General features: G+C 43.5%; 1 protein-coding gene across 6 annotated transcripts in view; it reads left to right on the forward strand.

Annotated features, from left to right (window-relative positions):
* TNS3 (tensin 3) overlaps positions 1-20368 on the forward strand; it is an 838360-nt gene that overhangs the window by 547593 nt on the left and 270399 nt on the right. For all 6 annotated transcript variants that reach the window (XM_086964904.1, XM_086964903.1, XM_086964909.1 and 3 more), the window contains 3 exons: positions 2792-2904; positions 8781-8841; positions 8933-9008. In XM_086964904.1, coding sequence (XP_086821030.1) covers positions 2792-2904; positions 8781-8841; positions 8933-9008 — 250 coding nt within the window. The remainder of the gene's footprint in view (positions 1-2791; positions 2905-8780; positions 8842-8932; positions 9009-20368) is intronic.

Raw genomic sequence — 20368 nt, forward strand, 5'->3', positions numbered from 1 at the left:
CTGTTTGGGATTTAGCTGGAGGATCTCCCATTTCTGGAGGCCAGAAGTGTGGTCCCCAATACAGTTCACTCTTCCCAGGCAAAATCAGTTCAGTTTTGCCTGGGTTGAGTTTCAGATGATTTAGGCCCATCCATCTCTGAATGTGAACCATGACCTCCCGAAATTCGGTGGCAGCGCCAGGGGAGTCCAGACAGAAGATCAGTTGCAGATCGTCTGCATAGTTAAAAATTAAGGCTCTAAACTTTTTTAATGAAAATAACAAGGGTCGTAAGTACAAATTAAACAAAAGTGGGGACAGGGACGAGCCTTGGTCCAATATAACTGTCACTCATTGAAGCCTGTCGCTTGTATTGATTTTCAAAACTATACTAAAGCTACCCTGGGGCCTACACCAGTTATATATTTTCATTCGTTCTTGAAATTACGAACTACATCACTACCACATGGTCCACTGGGCATCCCGTACACATGTCCTCAAGTCCTGCATCACCTACCTACCCCACCCTCCATGATAATGGCGATACACCTACCCTACGCACTCAGATCAACTCTCACCCATGAACTTTTTAGGTCTCGCTATTCCATTCCCTTGTTTTTCTGCCTTTCTGCCCTCTGTTAGACTCGCTTTTTGTGCCCGCCTGTCCTCTGTTAGACTAGTTTTTTTTCACCTTGCAACCCCAGCATCACTCAGCGCAACCCCTGCATCACTCAGCGCAACCCCTGCATCACTCAGCGCAACCCCAGCATCACTCAGCGCAACCCCAGCATCACTCAGCACAACCCCAGCATCACTCAGCGCAACCCCAGCATCACTCAGCGCAACCCCAGCATCACTCAGCGCAACCCCAGCGTCACTAAGCGCAACCCCAGCGTCACTCAGGGCAACCCCAGCGTCACTCAGGGCAACCCCAGCGTCACTCAGGGCAACCCCAGCGTCACTCAGGGCAACCCCAGCGTCACTCAGGGCAACCCCAGCGTCACTCAGCGCAACCCCAGCATCACTCAGCGCAACACCAGCATCACTCAGCGCAACCCCAGCAGCGCAACCCCAGCGTCACTCAGCGCAACCCCAGCGTCACTCAGCGCAACCCCAATATCACTCAGCGCAACCCCAGCGTCACTCAGCGCAACCCCAGCGTCACTCAGCGCAACCCCAGCGTCACTCAGCGCAACCCCAGCGTCACTCAGCGCAACCCCAGCGTCACTCAGCGCAACCCCAGCGTCACTCAGCGCAACCCCAGCGTCACTCAGCGCAATCCCAGCATCACTCAGCGCAACCCCAGCAGCGCAACCCCAGCGTCACTCAGCGCAACCCCAGCGTCACTCAGCGCAACCCCAGCGTCACTCAGCACAACCCCAGCATCACTCGGTGCAACCCCAGCATCACTCGGTGCAACCCCAGCATCAATCGGAACCAAGACATTATCAATCAGCACCACCACAGCACCACTCAGCACCACCACAGCACCACCACAGCACCACTCTGTACCACCACATTGTCACTCTGCAACACCACAGCACCACTCAGCACAAGCCCAGCACCACTCAACACCACCCAGAACCACCATAACACCACCACTGCATCACTCATAACCACTACAGCTTCACCCTAAACCACCACAGCACCACTCCGCACCTCCACAGCATCACTCAGGACCACCACAGCACCACTCAAAATTACCACAGCTTCACTCAAAACAACCACAGCACCACTCAGCACCACCACAGCTTCACTCAGGACCACCACAGCACCAAGCACAACCACCACAAATTCAATCAACACCACCCAGCACCATCACAGCACCACTAACCACCACCACATTATCACTCAGAACAACCACAGTATCACTCAGCACCACCACAGCACCACTAAGCACCACACAGCATCAGTCAGCACCACCACAGCACAACTCAGAACCACCACAAAACTACTCGGCACCACCAAAGCAACACTCAGCACTCCACCCTCCAAATCCACCCTACAAAATTACCCTCCAAATCCACCCTCCAACACCAACACACCCTCCACCCTCCAAATCCACCATCAAACAAGACTCAAAAAACAAAACCACAATCAAACTCCACCCTCTAAATACAAGTCTACCAAGTTATTTGCAAAAGTTTTACCAATTACCATTATACATTACAATAACTTTTATTTAAAAATTAATTCATACATTTCATTAGAAGCCATTGTTATTTGTAATATCAATACATATAAGTCACATACAAACAACACATATTGTATTACAATTGCAAAAGGTGTCACATTAAAAAAATTACAACTATTGGCATTGTAAAATACAAAACTATTAATTCCTATATTTTCACTATTAAAAAACATAAATACAAATTAATATAATTTACAATACCAAAACATCAAACTTTCCTAATGCGAGACCTATTGCATTGCAAATGCTTCTTTTAATTTGGTGAAGAATTAGGACCCAGAAAAATTGTTGCAATTGAAGACGTTCCATTATTTTAGACTTGTCTTGATTGACGTTAGAGGAACTGTACAGCACTCTGAAGAATAGCTACGTGAACTGTTACATAAAGCAACTCTTTTAAATAAATGGAATACACAACAAATTTGCATTGCATAAATTACCATGGTATCGGAAGATCATGTTTGAGATATTGAAAAAAAACTTTGAGAAATTAATCCAAACAATTTATTTCAGAACACGTTATATAGAGCCACCATAACCAACGTGTAGTCAAGTATAAAAAACTATTTAATATGTACCTTTTATTCCTTTTTTTTTTACCTTTTAATTGCATTTTTCAGATATGTTAATTTTCTAAGTGGCCTCTTATCCGGATCAGTGAAAATGAATGCCACTCCCCTCTTTCTGCACTATGTGATTCTTCATGGCATTCCAAACTTTGACACTGTGGGCGGTAAGTAAGATAGACACAGGATGTATGAAAAACATGTGTAGGATGCAGTTTTTAGTTTTGGGCTTTTCAGCAGCTAAAAATGTTCCTTTTAATGCTTGCTCATGTGCAAAGTAACCTTCACCATTCATCGTGAAAACTAACCATAGAAAAATGAAATTGTTTTCTGTTGACATGTTTCTATTAGGGGGCAAACTGTAGTTAAGTACATTTTGTGTGGATATGTGGCTCATTTGGGGAGAGAAGGAGAAGTTGTGAGCACAATCAATAAAAACCCTACATTTATAACTTTGGGATATGCTTAGCTTTTCCGAGATGATATAAACAAATGAAATCATAATCCTATGTATATTATCAGTTGGGTGAGAGATGACCAGCTTCTCGTGCTTTCTACATTCACTTAGATAGTCTTTTATTTTTCTTTCCTCCTAAAAATATTCGTAACCCATAATGTGCAAGAACCCTGATAATCCAGAAAGACGAAACATATAAACATTCTTAATGCATATACAAAACGGTAACATGGGGTCTGGGGTAGGGATGCACTTTGTTCATATGATACTCATCATGCAGAAAGAATACCAGCCGGTACGTCGTTCCTACATGATGGTAAAAACATACAGAATTATTGATGGATAACAGAGATAACGGGGATTTTTTCACTGAGGGGTTCTGAGTGACATCAGATAGAAAACGAGTGCAAAGCACGAGTTGTCTATGATGTTACTCACTCACTTTTTGCCCATCTATACTTTTATGTTATGTATGACCCCTAAAATCATCTGTCCCTGCTTTCAACTGCTACTGAGTGGCAGAGGATTGATGTGGGAGACATACATAAGAGGGCATCTGTCATTCATCCCTGTCCCAAAGCGTAAAAAAGAAAACACCTGCCATTATTGACCAAACCCCTCCACCTTTCCTGCCTTCTTTCCCCTTCCTGCAGCTGTGCTTTTAAGCAGCAATGTGCTGACAGGGAGGCCCGCCAGCCTGTCCTGGAGGGCCTCAATGGCATCACAACAGTGGGTAACCAGTTCTGTAATCAACTGTTGGGAAGAGGAGTTGGCCTAACGGCTAGGGCAGTTGACCTTGAATCTGGGGAATTGGGTTCGAGTCTCGGCAATGGCGCTGAACATCCTGTGATTCTGGGCAAATCACTTAATCTCCCTGTGCCTAACAAAAAAAAAAAATAATGTGTCCTTATCTAATGCAACTGGTGCTATGTAAAGCGCTCTGATACCCGATTCGGGTCAAGTTTGCGCTATATAAAACTCTGTAAAATAAAACAATTTAAACTGTTGCTGGGTCAAAGCAGTGCGTTATGAGATTCAGAAACTGAAAATGAGAGCCATACTTACTCCAGTTTTCCAATTTCAAAACCATGTAAATAATAGGTATTACATTAAGACAACTTATTGATAATGATTTTCAACTGAAAGACTTCAGAAAACTGAAAGACTTGGGGCCAGATGTAGGTCGGTCGGTAACGGCCGAAAATCGGTATTTTCGGCCGTTACCGATCAGTAAATAGGTGTTCGCTATGCAGGGGGCATTATTTTACCGAATCGGTAAAATTACTAATTCGGTAATTTTACCGATTCGGTAAAATAAAAAATCGGTAAATTTACCGAATGTGAGCCACCCAGATGTAGGTGGGACTCTTCAGAGTCCCAAAGGCCTTACCGAATCGGTATTTTCCCATCAAATCCAATTTGATGGTAAAATACCGATTCCGGTGTGCATGCACATGTGTGCATGCACACCTATTCCATGTGACAGGCAGACCTGCCCTTAGGGCATGTATGCCTGCCACATGGCACCTGAGCCTGTTTTGGGGGTGTCAAAGTGACACCCCCTGCACCCTTGTGAAATTCGGTATTTACCGATTCGGTAAATACCGAATCGGTAATGCCCATTCATTCCTATGGGCTTCAAAGCCCATAGGAATGAATGGGCATTACTGATTTTACCGAATCGGTAAATACCGAAATCATCCGATTTGGTATTCCAGCACATCTGGAATACCTACATGTCCACCCCATAGATTTACCGATTTTTAATTACCGAATCGGTAGAATTCGGTAATTGAAAATCGGTAAATCTATTTCACCTACATCGGGCCCTGAGTTGGCTCTGGTAAGATTCAAGCATGTATCCGACCGGTGACAACAGATGTCAGAAGTGAGTGTGTAACTCAATTACCTGTTTTCCAGGCTGTCCAGTCTCTGTAAGTAGACATTGACGCCCTTTAGTGGAACTCATTTCTGGAGACTAGAATGTAAGTGTGACCTAAGCAACCAATTCTAGTGAAACTGCACAAGAGTCATTTTAATGCCACTGAATAAGCTCATATTATCACAACGTGTTTACTATTAGACCTTTATACAAGCAGAAACAACATCACAGCCTAATTTTCGAAGAGCAGAGCTTACCTCTTTATTAACGCACTTCTACACTTAGCAGGCAGCGTTATATTGATGTGTCAAATTAAAGCACTTTGACTTGTGGATTTCTTGTCAGTTTAACTGCTATAATGTTTCCTCACAATTGTACTTGGCAAATAAAATCATCATAATTTTGTACAGGATCTAAGGTATCTTCATCAGGGCAATATTCATTATGCTTGCAAGTAATATTTGAACTTAGCAGCATGATTAGTGAGCTGCTGGTTTGCCACGAACAGTTAAGAAATAATCATTTCAGGGTCAATAAGAGAGTAACTATTTAGATTTTTAGAAAATAGATTAATTATATGTCCTGTGAGTACCGAATTCCCATCCAAACATCAAACATCTTTTTTGCAACTCTTAATTTGCATTGCCTCGTGTTTGAGTCTGGGTTTGATGTCTACATGTGTCATCTCTTGAATAGAAAGTTTTTTTCCTTGTGCTTTCCTGTTACCTAAAAAAACCTTGTTATGAAGTCTGACTTTCCTTAAATGCACAACAAAGGCCAATGAATTACAGCCATTTTGTACTTGGAGCTCCATGAACCACAAATTCCGTTTCTTGAGTTCGACTTATTCATAAATTAGAAAATGTGTGTTTTTTTTTTTATTCAAGTCATTTTTATTGAGAAAACACAAGAGTAAAGGAAAAAACATACATGAAATAAAGGAAGATAAGAAAGAAAAGAAATAAAATACAATAATAATCGAACTGAATCAAAATATACGTTCATATTGATGGGAGTACAGAGTAGTTACAGATATTATACAATATGTTAAATTCACGGAGAATCGAATGAGAATGATGAGGCATCTAGGGATTTCCAGAGTTTCCGGTGAGACTTGCGCCATGGGGAGGTATGAAGCGCCGGATTGTCTGCACCTCTTAGGAAGGACAGCCAATCTTGCCAAATTCTAAAGGACACATCTTTAGCATTTTTCCGTTTGCACAATATAACCTTACGTGCTAGGGTGAGCAAGAGGTCCATCAAGAGTCGATCATTAGTATTGACCAGTGCTGGATACAGGGCGCCTAATAATATATATAAAAATTCCCTGGGAGGAGTGATGTTGAAAATGTGACCTATACATTCGTAAACTTTATCCCAATATGACTGTAAGGAGGGGCAGGTGAAGTGAAAATGTGTTTTTAATTGCATTCCCTGAGAACTCACCTCCATGCCTCTTGTTTGCATTCCACCTTCTATTCCGAGTATCCCGGTATATTGTGACACTCATGCACACATCTGTTTAATACCGGTGTGTGGTATTTTGCACATTTTGGTGCGCATAACACCACAATCTGAATGTTATTCCCCATTTCACCAGAGAAAACTCATAGTATGAGATATTTATCACACCTGGTAAATTCCGAACCCTAGGGTATCGATATTTAACAGGTGCGGCAGGGCTTTAAGAGGGCTGGGTCCCATTGCTGCTCAGCACCGGCAGTTCTAAAAAGCAGGTGGTGAGACGGTCCCTTTTGAGTTCTCTATAACTGCCCTTACCCTCCAAGTGAAAAAAAAAATATTAACTTGCCAGCAGTACCATTCTTCACTGCCTTTGATGTATATTTAAAGGGACTCGTTACAGTTCTTTCACAGTCTCATCTTTTCAGAAATGTAACTATTTTTTACCAAGATGTCATTGTTGTTGCTTATTTATCTTACGCAATTAATAACCATTGACAAAGCCGATTGTACTGGTCTGCTGTAGGTTACGTGTTGTTTTAAATATCTGGATGCAAAGACCGAAAGAAGAGCAAATACCAATCAGGCGGCACATAATGCTAAGCAGAGATTTCTAACTTAAGTGTTTCAGGCCACGCCCTTAGTTATATCGCCCACGCCCCTTTGAGAGAACAACCAGTTTATTCATCCCGCTTAAAGCCCTGAGGTGCTGTAAATATCTCACTCCTAAACATTTGTTTGCTTGTACATTGACAGCAATAAGGAAGCTTCCATGTATTTTGTTGAATTTTGTTGCCCTTTTTATGGGTCACCAGGATTGGTCTATGCTTTGCTAAAATCTGTGACCTTTTGATGAAACCATTTCCAGTAGGCAGCAACACAAAGACAAACAGATATAGCGGCGTAGCATCACCAATTAACTAAATTTACAGACCTGTAACCACAACTTGACGCAATGCCTTCTGCCGCCATTATTTTTTTAATATAATTTCGAGAGCTGACCCGCTATTTCATCAGTTGATAGTCCAGAAACTCTTGGTAGGGTCGGTCTTTAGCCTTATGCTGTAATCAGCACCTAAATCCGAGCGTGCCGTATGTCACTAGTGAGTGAGCGAGAATAGGGCACTAGGCAGGTTTTGCAGCGTGAATCTTTCTGGATTCACTATGCTGTGCATTATTCCGCGGTCTAGTGGTTGGGTCCGGAATCGTAGTCTTTTCTTTGTTTTTTTGTTTTTTTTCGTTGCCCAGGTGGGCGTCGACGTCCTTCCGTGACGTCGGCACGCTTCCTGCGGAAGCTCCCACCCTTGGGCGCCATCTTCGGATTCTTTTTTCCGCTGTTGGGTCTGGATCGTTCCCGAGAGGCTCCAGAGTTCTGGACGGGAAAAGACACAGATGAGTCGAATTTTGCAGGAAAAGACTGAGAAGACGACGAGGAAGAACATAAATAAGCCGGGATGACGAAAAAGGGCACTAGGCCAGTTACTTGCCACGTTTTGCGTCATCATAGAGTGATTTTCACATTAGGCATACATTTCTGCACACCTTTGAGTAGAGGTTTGCGCATCACCTTGCAGAATGCCAGAGTGGACCGTGCATGTCAGCATACAACATTTATCTCATACCTTGAGAAAGTGAGCATCCTTTGACACAATTTCCTCTTTTTATTAAGTAGTTCATTAAATAAGAGAATCTGTAAATGTATCAGAAGAACCTCTACCTTCAAAGACCCCCCTTTAATTTACTCAGAATTTTGCACTACATACTGAACATATTTTGCATAGCTACTCCTTCATACAAACAGTCTCCACTAATGTTCATGTCTGTTTTGTAAGCAGTATTGAACTGTCCATGCAGAATACCATACCATTTCCAGTTGTGAAGCATCTTTCTAGTGCAGTCTATTTTATCAGCATTCTCAATTATATACTGAAATACACAATCTATTGTGTTCTTTTCAACTGCATCAATAATGTACCCTGGAAAACGTCCTTAAATTTTATCCAAATAAATTGCAATATTATTTGTCAATCCGTTTTGTAAATCCACACCTGCAATAGACATTCCAAAACTCATTGTTTCGAAATCCCACACATTTCAATGTTGTGCATTGTATGGAATTGCTTTTTGTGCTATTTTCTCTTTTCTAATCAACAACACTTTATTCCCTCTGCCTGTTTTATGGCTTTACCATTTACAGTTAAAGCTCACATATACTAATGCTGTCCTTTTGCTGCCCCTAACAGTCTGCAGACCGTTTCTGAAGATCTACCAGGCCATGCAGCCAGTGTATACATCAGGAATATAGTAAGTTCAGTTGTGCTGCCAGCACGAGCAGTCTGGAAAAGCCCTTTGTACAGGCTATTTCTGATTCCTCTTCCTTTTATTTTATCCATAGCAATGTGGGACCTGAAAACCAAAGCCGAATCTGCATTGCTATAGAGCCCGCGCAGTTGCTGAAGGGAGATATCATGGTAAGTGCGTCTTAAATACTTTAACTCACTGGAGCAATTGATTGTGCACCTTCCTTCCTCAACAGAGTCAGTTTGAACAATGACTGCCTTAAAGGAAGTTGATTTGGTATTTATGAATGCTCATTTGTCAGTTGGCTTTATTCCCCCTTGTCCAAATGAACTGTGATAATGATTATTTGCATTTGTCCTAGAGCTGATAATTTCTAATGTGCATCAATGCATTACTGGGCAAAAAATTACCACATGGTTCATCTTCAGCAGGCATGAATATCCTGACATTCCTACAGAAGTCTCTGGTAATTCCATGCATTATCCCTTCAATGTGGAAATAATGTTTCTTCTGGTGGAGTGCTATTAAGTTTTTACTTTGTTTTTCAACCTTAATTGAGGAATATCTTGCAGAAAAAAAGTCTCTTTTTTCTGCGTATTTGACCATAGTGGACCCCCCACCCCTCCTGCTTTTCCTCATTAATTAAGCACAGTATCACCTTGTTGAAATGTGCCATAACCTCATCACAAAAAACCTTTGTAAGCCGATATTTTTCGATCTCCCTATATAGTATGCTAGGCCTTGGCCTTCTGTCTTCTTCCTTAGGTGACCTTGACTCTGATCTTTCTCTTGTTTGCTCCACTGTTCAAAAGATGATTTTCAGCCAATCCCTCTCCATCAGTATCTTCTCACTATCGACTCTTCCTCCCCTTTGGCTTTTTTCCTCTTTCCTTTTTTTCTTCCTTTGCTCACTTCCGTGGTGAAACTCCTACCTCAGTTTGTCCAGGCCACAGTATGATACATTACAGATGTGGCAGATACCATCACCAAGCACCAGCTAAACACAAACTTTATCACAGGGATAAAGTTCACGCCTTCTACCTTACACATTCTAGATGCCCCTGTCTCCAAAGACTACTATACATTGCTTTCTTCATCCTGCACACTCCAAGAACCTACCACCATCAACTCTGTGGAGCTCATTGCCTGCCACTCTACCATCTCTGCCTACCAAACAGTCATATTATACATAATATATAGACCTTCTGCGGCCAGAAAAACTGTCACTTAAAGACGCTACTTACCACATCCCCACTTCGTTCACCAAACATTACAACAATTGCTTTCTAGGGTACCTCGGAGTCCCAGACGTTGCATCAACCAAGACGACATCAAAATCATCGGTCATCTTCATCAACACTATAACCTCATTCAACTGATCACTGGCCCAAAGCACCCCCAAGAAAAATATCTAGATTTGGTTTTCCCATAAATACACCCCAATACCACCCCTCACACCACACCTCTAGACTGTTCATATCACATCTACCACACAAAATCCATTCACTATCTATTAAGTTAACCCCAAAATACCACAGTAGTACTTCTTCTCGGAATTCCCAATTGACACTTTCTAGGAAGCCCCACTGACCTTGAAAACTGCAACCAAACTCAAAACAACAGTAAATGTGCTCCTGAAGTCCTATTTTAATCCGAAATTAAATATTGAATCTCATCCACCCCCTAAAATAGTGGTCTATGAAGCGTACATCTCACTGTTATACTCTTGAACCAACAACAAGTGAGCCATTAAACAACAAAAATGAATTTTCACAAAACACACACCTGGATGATCTCAGGGCCCTTAAAGCATTCTGCTCCTTATGTAGAAGTTTCATCACCTCTGCAAGTCAACTATAACAGATGCCTCTGGAAAACCCAAAACACTTTTTGGAGCTTTAAACCACGGCTTGTAGAGCATCTCCTATCTTCCGTACTCCTGTTGACAAATGTAACACAGTGCACCTGTGCCTCACTGTTGGACCTGTCTTCCTTAGGGTGGTCTTCCCCACAACTTTTTGCCTGCTTCCCTCCACTTTTGCTGTATCTTTCTGTTGGCCTTAGGACCCTGAGCACTTTACCACTGCTAACCAGTGCTAAAATGCATGCACTTCTCCCTAAACATGTTGACATTGATGTGTACCTGACAGATATTTTTAGTTTACCTGTAAGTCCCTTGCAAAGTGGTGTACCATGTACCCAGGGCCTGTATACTAAACCCTACTCGTGGGACTGCAGCACTGGATGTGCCACCCAAACAAGTAACCTTTCAAACATGTCTCAGGCCTGCCATTGCAGGGCCAGTGTGTGCAGTTTACTGCCACTTCCACTTGGTATTTAAAACCAATTGCAAAACCTTAAACCTCTCTTTTAATACACATAAGTCCCCCTATGGTATGCCCTGAGTGACCCTAAGTGCTACGGCAACAAATGATGGACGGAATGCTGAATAAATCAAACATCCTCCCCCTGTCAATAGATCTGGGTTAAATCCATCGTTCTTTTGATTACTAAACCACCCTGTTTGGACCGAAAGATATGCAAATCAGTCTTGACCCTGCTCTTCATGGGAAAAGTCCAGCCCGAACTGCCAAGCCGGGTCCTCCCTTGACCAGAAACTAGCATCCTGGGACCTGTTTTGTGGTATATCACCCCTCATTTGCTACGCTAGCTTGAATCCAGGGGCACAGTGAGCAAGGGACCCAAGTCTGAGCTTACCCATCCCACTTAGGGCAAAAAGTGCTGTTGCAACAAATGATGGACGGAATGCTGAATAAATCAAACATCCTCCCCCAGTCAAGAGATCTGGGTTAAATATTTTGTCCTTTTGTGCACTATGCCACCCCAGTTTGAGCCCAGGCATATGCAAATCAGTCTTGGCCCTGCTCCTCATGGGAACAGTCCAGCCCGAACTGCCAAGCTGGGTCCTCCCTGGACCAGAAACAAGCATCCTGGGACCAGTTTCAGGGTATATCACCCCATATCAGCCAGGCAAGCTTGAATCCAGTGAGAAGTGGGTTCTGCAGCTGATTTCTAACCTATCTGGATACTGTAGCTGGCCTGCCGTCTACCACAGTCGGCCCGAACTTAGACTTCTGCATCGGTCCCTCGCGACCACAAGTAACCTTTTGTCTGCTAGTCACTTCGAAGCACTATTTTTGGTTTATTCTTTGAAAATTCATATCTTGACTTCTACTTAATGGATATTTGTCATTTTGGTCTTGTGTTAATCAGATAAATATTCCCTAGTTTTCTAAACATATGTGGAGTCTTTTTGTGGTGTTTTCATTGAGATACTTTAATTTAAGTGTTACACAAATACTTTACACATTCCCTCTTAAGTTAAGCCTGGCTGCTCTGCCAAGATATCAGGGGTGAGCACAGGTTAATTTAGTGTGTGTATCTGACTTACCCTGACTAGGATGGTGGTCCCTGCTTGGACAGGGTGCAAACTTCTGCCAACTATAGACCCCATTTCTTTCTAACACTCAGTGAACAATTAGTCAAGATTAGACACCACAATGATTGCACCATACAAAGACAGCCCGTCATTCAAATTAATTACGTAAATGGATTTAAAATGCTCACAAATACCACACTTCCATTCAGTCTTGTCTCTAAAACCACCACATTATGAAGATTTCCTACCTCACATCATGAAACCTCTCTTTGGGAAGCACTAACATTCCTAGTCAATATAGTCAATTCCTCCCCAGCACAAGTTTCTACCCCGGATCATTATAAACTAAAGAAATCTCCCAATGCTAAAAGAGCAATTCTAGACCAAGCCTACCTAACCAACTACCATTCACCCACTTTTCCTTTCTTGGGAAGATAACTGAGAAATTGGTATCCTTTTGATTTCAAAGCCAAATAAGTTGCACACTCGCTAATATACCTCCCAGGATTTAAACCATTCTGCAGCTCAGAGACTGCAACTGTCTTGCCAGAGAACAACATCCTTTCCATCAAAGACAAGTGATTTATTTAACAATGGTTACAACCAGGCCCTGATTATCATTTTCTAAGCATTATAGGAATGTAATGACACCACATTAAACTAGTTTGCTTCCTGTCTTTCTTATCAATGTTAACTTATCCAAATTGGCAAGTTGGCTAGCCCGTGACTTACAAGTAGCCCATTTATCCTGTATTGTCTCCCAGGACCCGTAACCATTTTATGCATCCTTTTTGTGTCCGCCTGGCAAGTCACTGGATCAAGATTTACCAGTATGATATGCATATTTTTCTTAAAGTGCCCCAGTAGGGCACTGATCCTCATAAGGACACGTTTACCATCATGCACATCTGCGTATTGAGTGCACATCTAAAAATGAGACACACAAAAATGGAGCTAATCTCCATCTACTACAGTATTAGGTAAACCCATATCCAAGGCTAACTCTCTGAGCTGATGCTGGTTGAGTCACATCCAAGTGTGCCACAAATGAAAAAATCTCTTAAGATTTTTAATAAGAGCCATCTCTTCTTTCGAACTCACAAAGCAAAAAACTACAATTTGCCTCATATCAGACATCCCTTCTGAACTTTACAACTACTGTCCAAACCCATGACCCTTCCAATCTGGGGGATGGTGAACCTATGTCCTCCTACATTTCTACCATTCATTTGACTCCTATGTAGAGACTCCACCACCCTGCCACATGACTCTCCATAGTCCTAAATAAGTAAGACCACATCAGACCGGTGGAATATGTTTGCATTACCTTTCTCTACAGATACCTGCATAAGTCTCAAACTCCTAGTGTGTCTCCTCCCAAACAGTAAGTGCCATTGCATCACCTTACCATCAGGAAAGATCCTTTCTTCAGAATGTCAGAACAGCATGTGAAGATGCAGCATTGCCAGACTCAAAATTAAGAGATGCAAAAGGTCAAATGACAAGTTAATGCGACTTGCTCATGCAAGATCTTCAACAGCATCCCTCCCTCACTCCTAAATCACAGAACTTTGCTGAGCCTCTGCAAACAACCTCTAAGTCCTCACTGATAAGGAACTGTTGATTAGTTCCTATAAACCTTTATAAGATCTGCACGTTTTGGCAACATACACTTTAGGATTGGTGTCTGGACTGATTCTTAAAACCCCCTAACGGGTATGTTAGCCTATATTCCAGCTAGCTCACAGTGCTACTATGAACCCCTCTTACCAAGGAGAGAATAGTTCTTGGCAACTATCGAACATGACAACCCTGATGCCTCAGGATTGTGGAAACAGTGTACTTCTTTTGGCTCAGTCACTCATGCTCACTTTGTCTCAGAGAGATACACAGAATAAACGGTGGGGATGTTTTTCAGTAAGTATTTATTGAACCAGCGTCATTCTAGTGTAAAATATGTGTGCAGAAACAACCATTAGACAGTAACAGATATAAAGGATTATAAGCACTAACAGAGTAAAAGGTTGGTAGATTTCTACCATTGTGCTAAAACAATGAATACAGGCAAGTATATAAAATACAAGACAGTAATAAATGCGAACTCCTATGATGCGACCCTAACTAGACGTATCTGAGTGTACCTAGCATGTATGTAGGTGTAAAGCCTAGAATCCATATAAGATAAAGTCAACCTAATTACCTAAAGTGAGAGACTGTGGGACCCCATCTTGGTCTCGAGATGGACACCCAGCAAGGGATGTCAGACCACTGTGAGCTGGAGTGTCTGCGTGCAGGAGCCTCAGGGTCTCGCATCAGTGTGTCGGCATGGAAGTCCTTTTCTCCTCTCCCTTTCTCAGCAAGAGATGATGTATATATACCCAAAGCGGTACCCCTGGGGATATACCTTGCTGTGTCATGTCGGACTAGGATGACGGAAGGAATGACCCTTATACATAGTTATTATGCAGGAGATGGTAGGCCTGCTGTCCTGCTGTGATTCCAAGAATCCTCATACATAATGAATGAGGCGTAAGCTTTACTGAGAAAACCCCATGTAACTAGGTAAAAGTTCAGTACTAAGAAATGTTTTGTAGTGTAATGGTAGGGGAGAATATAGGTGAAAGTTTAGGTGACTGCCTGAGCCTGTTTTGGGGTACCTTTATGGAACATAACAGAACCTGGTTTACAAAGGAAGGGAGGTACCCTACTAATTACAATAGGGACTGGGTAAGATCAAAAGCAACAGCAAAATGTCCCAGGAACCCTGGGACATTTTGTTGTTGCTTTTGAACATAACAGAACCCACCAGCTTTTCTCACCCCTTTGCAGAACTGTGAAAAGAAATCCTAACCCTGCATCCCAATCTCTACTGGCGATCTGGTACAGCATCTACTCAACTCTGCCTAACCCCGTTCTGGGCACATCAATTAGGGTCTTCAATACAGCATCACTGTCATCCCATGAAAGTTGTAAAGCATGATGATCAGAATATAATCCATTTTAAACCCTCTTTGTGGATAACAAGTAATTGGCTCATTTCAGAGGTGTCCGTTGCTGGTTCAAGATGATCAGATCCAGGCCATATTTTCTAGATATACACGTAAGACAATAGTACATACAGGCTGATTTTACATACAGTGAGTGGAAATGAACTCATTTACATTTCCAGTATTTATCCTGAAAACCTAGCCCTGATACGGTAATCCTATACAGACAGTGGACACCTCCTCTTAATTGAACTTTTAATCCCATACTCGCCGAAATTCCTCCTGCCATTTGATGCCCATATAGCAAAAAGGGAGCCCTGGCCTGCTACCCTTTGTCTAATCCGTCCTATGTATCCCATATAAGTATGTGAACATTCATTCACAGAAGCAAATTTTTAATACTAAATACATTCTGAAGAAACAGGTGAACGCTATTTTATTATCTCATCCAAAAACTGCATCCATTGGAGCAGTGTAATTATAAACCATAGCCCAAAGACCAATGCGTCCATTATTTAGCTACTTCTTTCTGCTGACACGCATATGTAAGTGATTCAGTGAATCTGTTACATCTTCAACCCCTCTTCCCACTAATAATCTAATATTTGAATTTACAGTATTCTTTACTGTGCTGCAGAGTTACAGGGAAAGTAACTTTAGAAATCCATGGTGGCGTTTCATTGCAGATAGAAATGCTAAGAAACTAAGGGCCTTATGTATGAAAGGTGTTTACCCAATCAGGCGGTAACAGTAGGTGGTGGCAGCTCCTGCAATACCGCTGAGCGCCGGGGGGCAGACTGCGAGGCAGGCTGTTAGTAATGATTTAAGATTGCTGTGTACTCTTCGGCTTACTCACTCTCACTCCACCGCTATTTGCCTGTTCCTTAATCGTATCATTTGCGCTTTTAAAAGCGACTGCTGGACATTTTAAAATCGGTGCTCCTCACTAATATCTCATTCTTTTACTTACTTGTTGTGAGGTGTGCTCCCCCTGCCCCGGTCCATCGCGGCTGCATTGCCGATTGTGTGGACCATCTTTGGTCAGTCCTTGAGCTCGGCAAGACAGTAGGCTGTGGTCTAGCTGGAGGCGGGGCTAGGCTACATATTGCACATGTCTCCTCGAACGCGCAGCGGGCGAACGCATCGGACACGCCATATGCGGGCCGAAGGCGCGCCAATGTCAAGCCTGTATGCGCCCGTCCGTGGCCGTTTGGGGCTAGGGGCAGGGAACTCTGCCCATTTTATTTCCTACGCGGCCCTGACGCTGGTTCGCCTTCACAATCATTGGCCTCTCAGCCCCACCACGCAAATCCTACTCGGTTCACTGGGTATCTTTAGTCCCAGGACCAATTTTCTGGAATTCACTTCTCCCTTGGCGGCTGCCCTGTCCCATCCTACCCAGCTTGGCCCTCTTGATTCTTTACTCCCCCTAGCCAAAAGAGTTACCAACTCTGTTTTGTCAGTTAGCTATTTAAATACCCTCTCGCTGGTTAAACACCAGTTAGAGATCTTCCAACTACTGGATTCGGAGAAACCTGACATACTCCTAGTGACAGAAACCTGGCTCAATGAGGAGTCAACTCCTGACATTTTGGCGGTGGTGCCCCCGGGCTACTAAATCCTCCAGACCAATAGATCCTCTGGTAAACCCGGTGGGGGGGTCGCAGCTATTGTTAGACACTCAATCAGGTTCTCATCCCTCGAGGCTGCCAGCATACTATCAGTCGACTGCCTCATCCTAAGACTGGAATACTCCCTGTCCCCGCTTATCTGTGTTCTTGTTTATCGGCCCCCTTAACACATGCCTGGTTTCTCGTCACTGTTTGGGGATATGCTCTCCCAACTGGTGATCAACAACTCCAGAGTATTGATCATCGGTGATTTTAACTACTGGCCCTCAGATGCTAGGGAGAGCACTTGCTCCTCTGTCTTCACGGATCTCCTAGAGGGCATGAATTGTATTCAACATATCCAGTCGGCAACGCATGTCAAAGGCCACGTCCTAGACCAGGTCTGTACGTCCAATCTGGATATTTCCCAACCCCTTATTTTTCCTTGCCCGTGGTCTGACCACTTTATTATTTCGTTTTCCCTGGCCTCTATTCCCCATACTATCCAAACACCTGGGGGGAACCTCCTTGCCAGGAACTGGAACAGGGTTGATCTTAATACATTTTGCTCTTTACTCAGCGCCTCTTCCCCCGCCGAATATGACTCTCTAAATACCAGGCTACTAGCATGAGGCACTGGCTTGGATCAGCCAGCAACATAGTTGTGCCATTCAGATGCCTCAAATTAAAGCGCCCCCACGATGCCCAGAGATTGTTCTCGGATGAGTTAAAAACGAAAAAACGTACACTCAGTTAGGCCGAACGTAGCTGGAGGCGCGATTACGCCCCAGAGAAAAAATTGCTGTTTATGGCCCAGCTTAAAGATTATAAGCAATCCATTCTCCAGGCAAAAACCCTGTACTTTTCTAAGAAGATTACTGGCTCTGCCACTAAGGCAAAAAATATTTTTTCTATAATGGAAGAGCTCTCACACCCCGATAGTGACCATTAAGCCCCTCCCCTCTCAAGCCCTCTGTGATTCTCTTAATTCCTTCTTTGTGGAAAAAATTGCTAAAATCAAAAATAGTATCCCTCTTCGTACATGTTCCTCTACACTCACATCTGCCACCACATCTGCCACCAGAAATTCTCATACAGTAGACCAGATACCCCCGATATCTGAGGAGGAATTTTTTGCCCTGTTAAAAAAGGTGGGCTCTGGCTCTCCCACAGACTGCTGCCCCCCCCCCCACATCCTAAGGGAGGCCTTCACTGCCTGTCCCAAACCCCCTCTGGCACTCCTTAACCCCTTCGCTGCTCATGACGAGCTCAGCTCGTCATGCAGTACACTGGTCGTGTGCTCATGACGAACTGAGTCGTCATGAACAATGGGGATCCTGGAGTTACAGCACTGCAGGGGAATTCCCTTAGCACTGATGTGGTTAATAATTCCCTCCGGCTTGGCCTGGTTCCTGACTCCTTCAAGACAGCTGAAGTGGTACCTATCTTGAAGAAGCCTAATGCAGACCCCTCCTTAATGAACAACTTTCGCCCTATCTCCTTGCTCCCCTATCTTAGTAAAGTGCTGGAGGCCCATGTCACTAACTTTCTGAGTTCGTTTATCGAACGCACCAGGTTTCTCGACCCGCAACATGCTTTTCTTAGACCGCCCATTCGACCGAGTCAGTCATCCTTTCAGTGAGGGAGGAGCTGAGGAGAGGCGCGGACCTCGGGAATAGCCAGGCCTTGGTGCTCCTGGATTTGTCAGCCGGCTTCGACACGGTCGACCATGATATTGTGGTCAGCCGTGTCGGAGACGCTGGCATCCGGGGGCCGGCCCTTGGGTGGATCCGCTCCTTCTTGAGCAACCGTCACCAGGCTGTTCGCCTTTCCAACTTCTCAGCTGATAAAGTTAAGTTGACATGTGGGGTCCCCCAGGGTTCCTCCCTCTCTCCCCTTCTTTTTAACCTATACCTGACCCCCCTCATTCCGTCCTTACGGGGTTGTAATGTCATCGCATTTAACTATGCTGATGACATCCAGCTAATCTTTGACATCGACCCCTCCGATAAATCAATTTATAATTTTCAGTCAACTTTGTGTCTCATTAGTAACTGGATGGAGGACAATCATTTAATGCTCAACCCCAACAAGACCGAGCTGGTCTTGGTCGGAGGTGCCTCCAATCCCTGGAACTCTAAATGTTGGCTTTCCGGCTTTGGTTCCCCTCCCCGTCCTGTCAACTCAGCAAAAAGCTTAGGAGTCATTATTAGCAAGGACTTTTCCATGAAGCCCCAAATTAGCGCCGTGGTCTCCTCTTGTTTTTTCCATCTTCGGAAAATCCGTAAGATCTCTCGATTTTTAACCACGGAGGCCCTGACCCTGGCCTTGCTGGCCCTTGTAGTCTCCAGGATTGATTATGCCAATTCACTTTATGTTGGCATTCCTGCGTATCAGCTAAATCGCCTACAGCTGGTACAGAATCAGGCCGCGAGACTAATCTTCCATCAGCCCAGACACCTTCATGTCTGCCCCTTGCTTAAAGCCCTCCATTGGCTTCCAGTGGCTAAACGCAGCGAATTTAAACTAGGCTGCATCATCTTTAAATCCCTGGCTGGCCTTGGCCCTGCTTTCATTTCTTCCCTTTTTCACCGCTATCTTCCTTCGCGCAACCTTCGCTCTTCTTACTTGGCCCTACTCACTATTCCTACCTTCAACCGTAAAAAAACATGGTGGCCTTAGATTTTCTTTTCTTGCCCCTTCCCGCTGGAATGCACTTCCCTTGGAGCTGAGACTTACCACTTCTTACCCTTGTTTTAGATCCCTCCTGAAGACTCTTCTGTTCCACCAAGCCCATGGATAACCACTTTCTTTCTTAATTACCTACACCGCTGAATGTTTGTCTACCCTGTGCTCACAGCGCGATGAAACCGTTGGGTGTAAGTGCGCTATAAAAGTACTTTTAACATAACGTTTAACATAACATCAATGTCTACGTAGAAAACCTTTGGTACATAACATAAGGACCTAAAAACATTGTAGAGAAGACTAAGCAAGGCACTGCTTTCAACATAAACACAGTGTGTGGCGAATTAAACATTGCAGCAGTCGTGCTTTGTGTTTTCCTAGCTTGTTTAATGCTAGCCCCTTTCTTTTGAAATAATATCCTATTTACCTAAACCTGCTGTACCAGTGAACAAGGAACTAGTGTGTGCCTCCAGACGCTTGGGTAGCACACGCCATGCAGCAGTCCCTAGGGGTCATTGTTTCAAAATCAAACTGAACCCTGCTTCTCGTTGAAAGGTGGAGCATTCGTAGGGTGATTTTAATGAGTCCCAGTTAACTGTAGAAAAATGCCTTAAATGTCCGTTTATTCACATTTCGTCACTTTGAATGTATGCACTTACATATTGAACTGTGGGCTTCTGAAAAATCCTTTGATCTGCTTCAGCAAAAAAAGGTGGTCTGTGTTTTAAATAGGTTGCCTTTCTCTATTCACACTGTGGGCTATAGGGGTTTATCTTTAAGTGTTTGGCTTTAGTAGGTACTTTCATAAATTATCTTTGAGCAAGGGAACAATTGTTTTGCTGCTA

This window comes from Lissotriton vulgaris, chromosome 4_1, assembly GCF_964263255.1.
Source record: "Lissotriton vulgaris chromosome 4_1, aLisVul1.2, whole genome shotgun sequence".
Lineage (NCBI taxonomy): Eukaryota > Metazoa > Chordata > Amphibia > Caudata > Salamandridae > Lissotriton > Lissotriton vulgaris.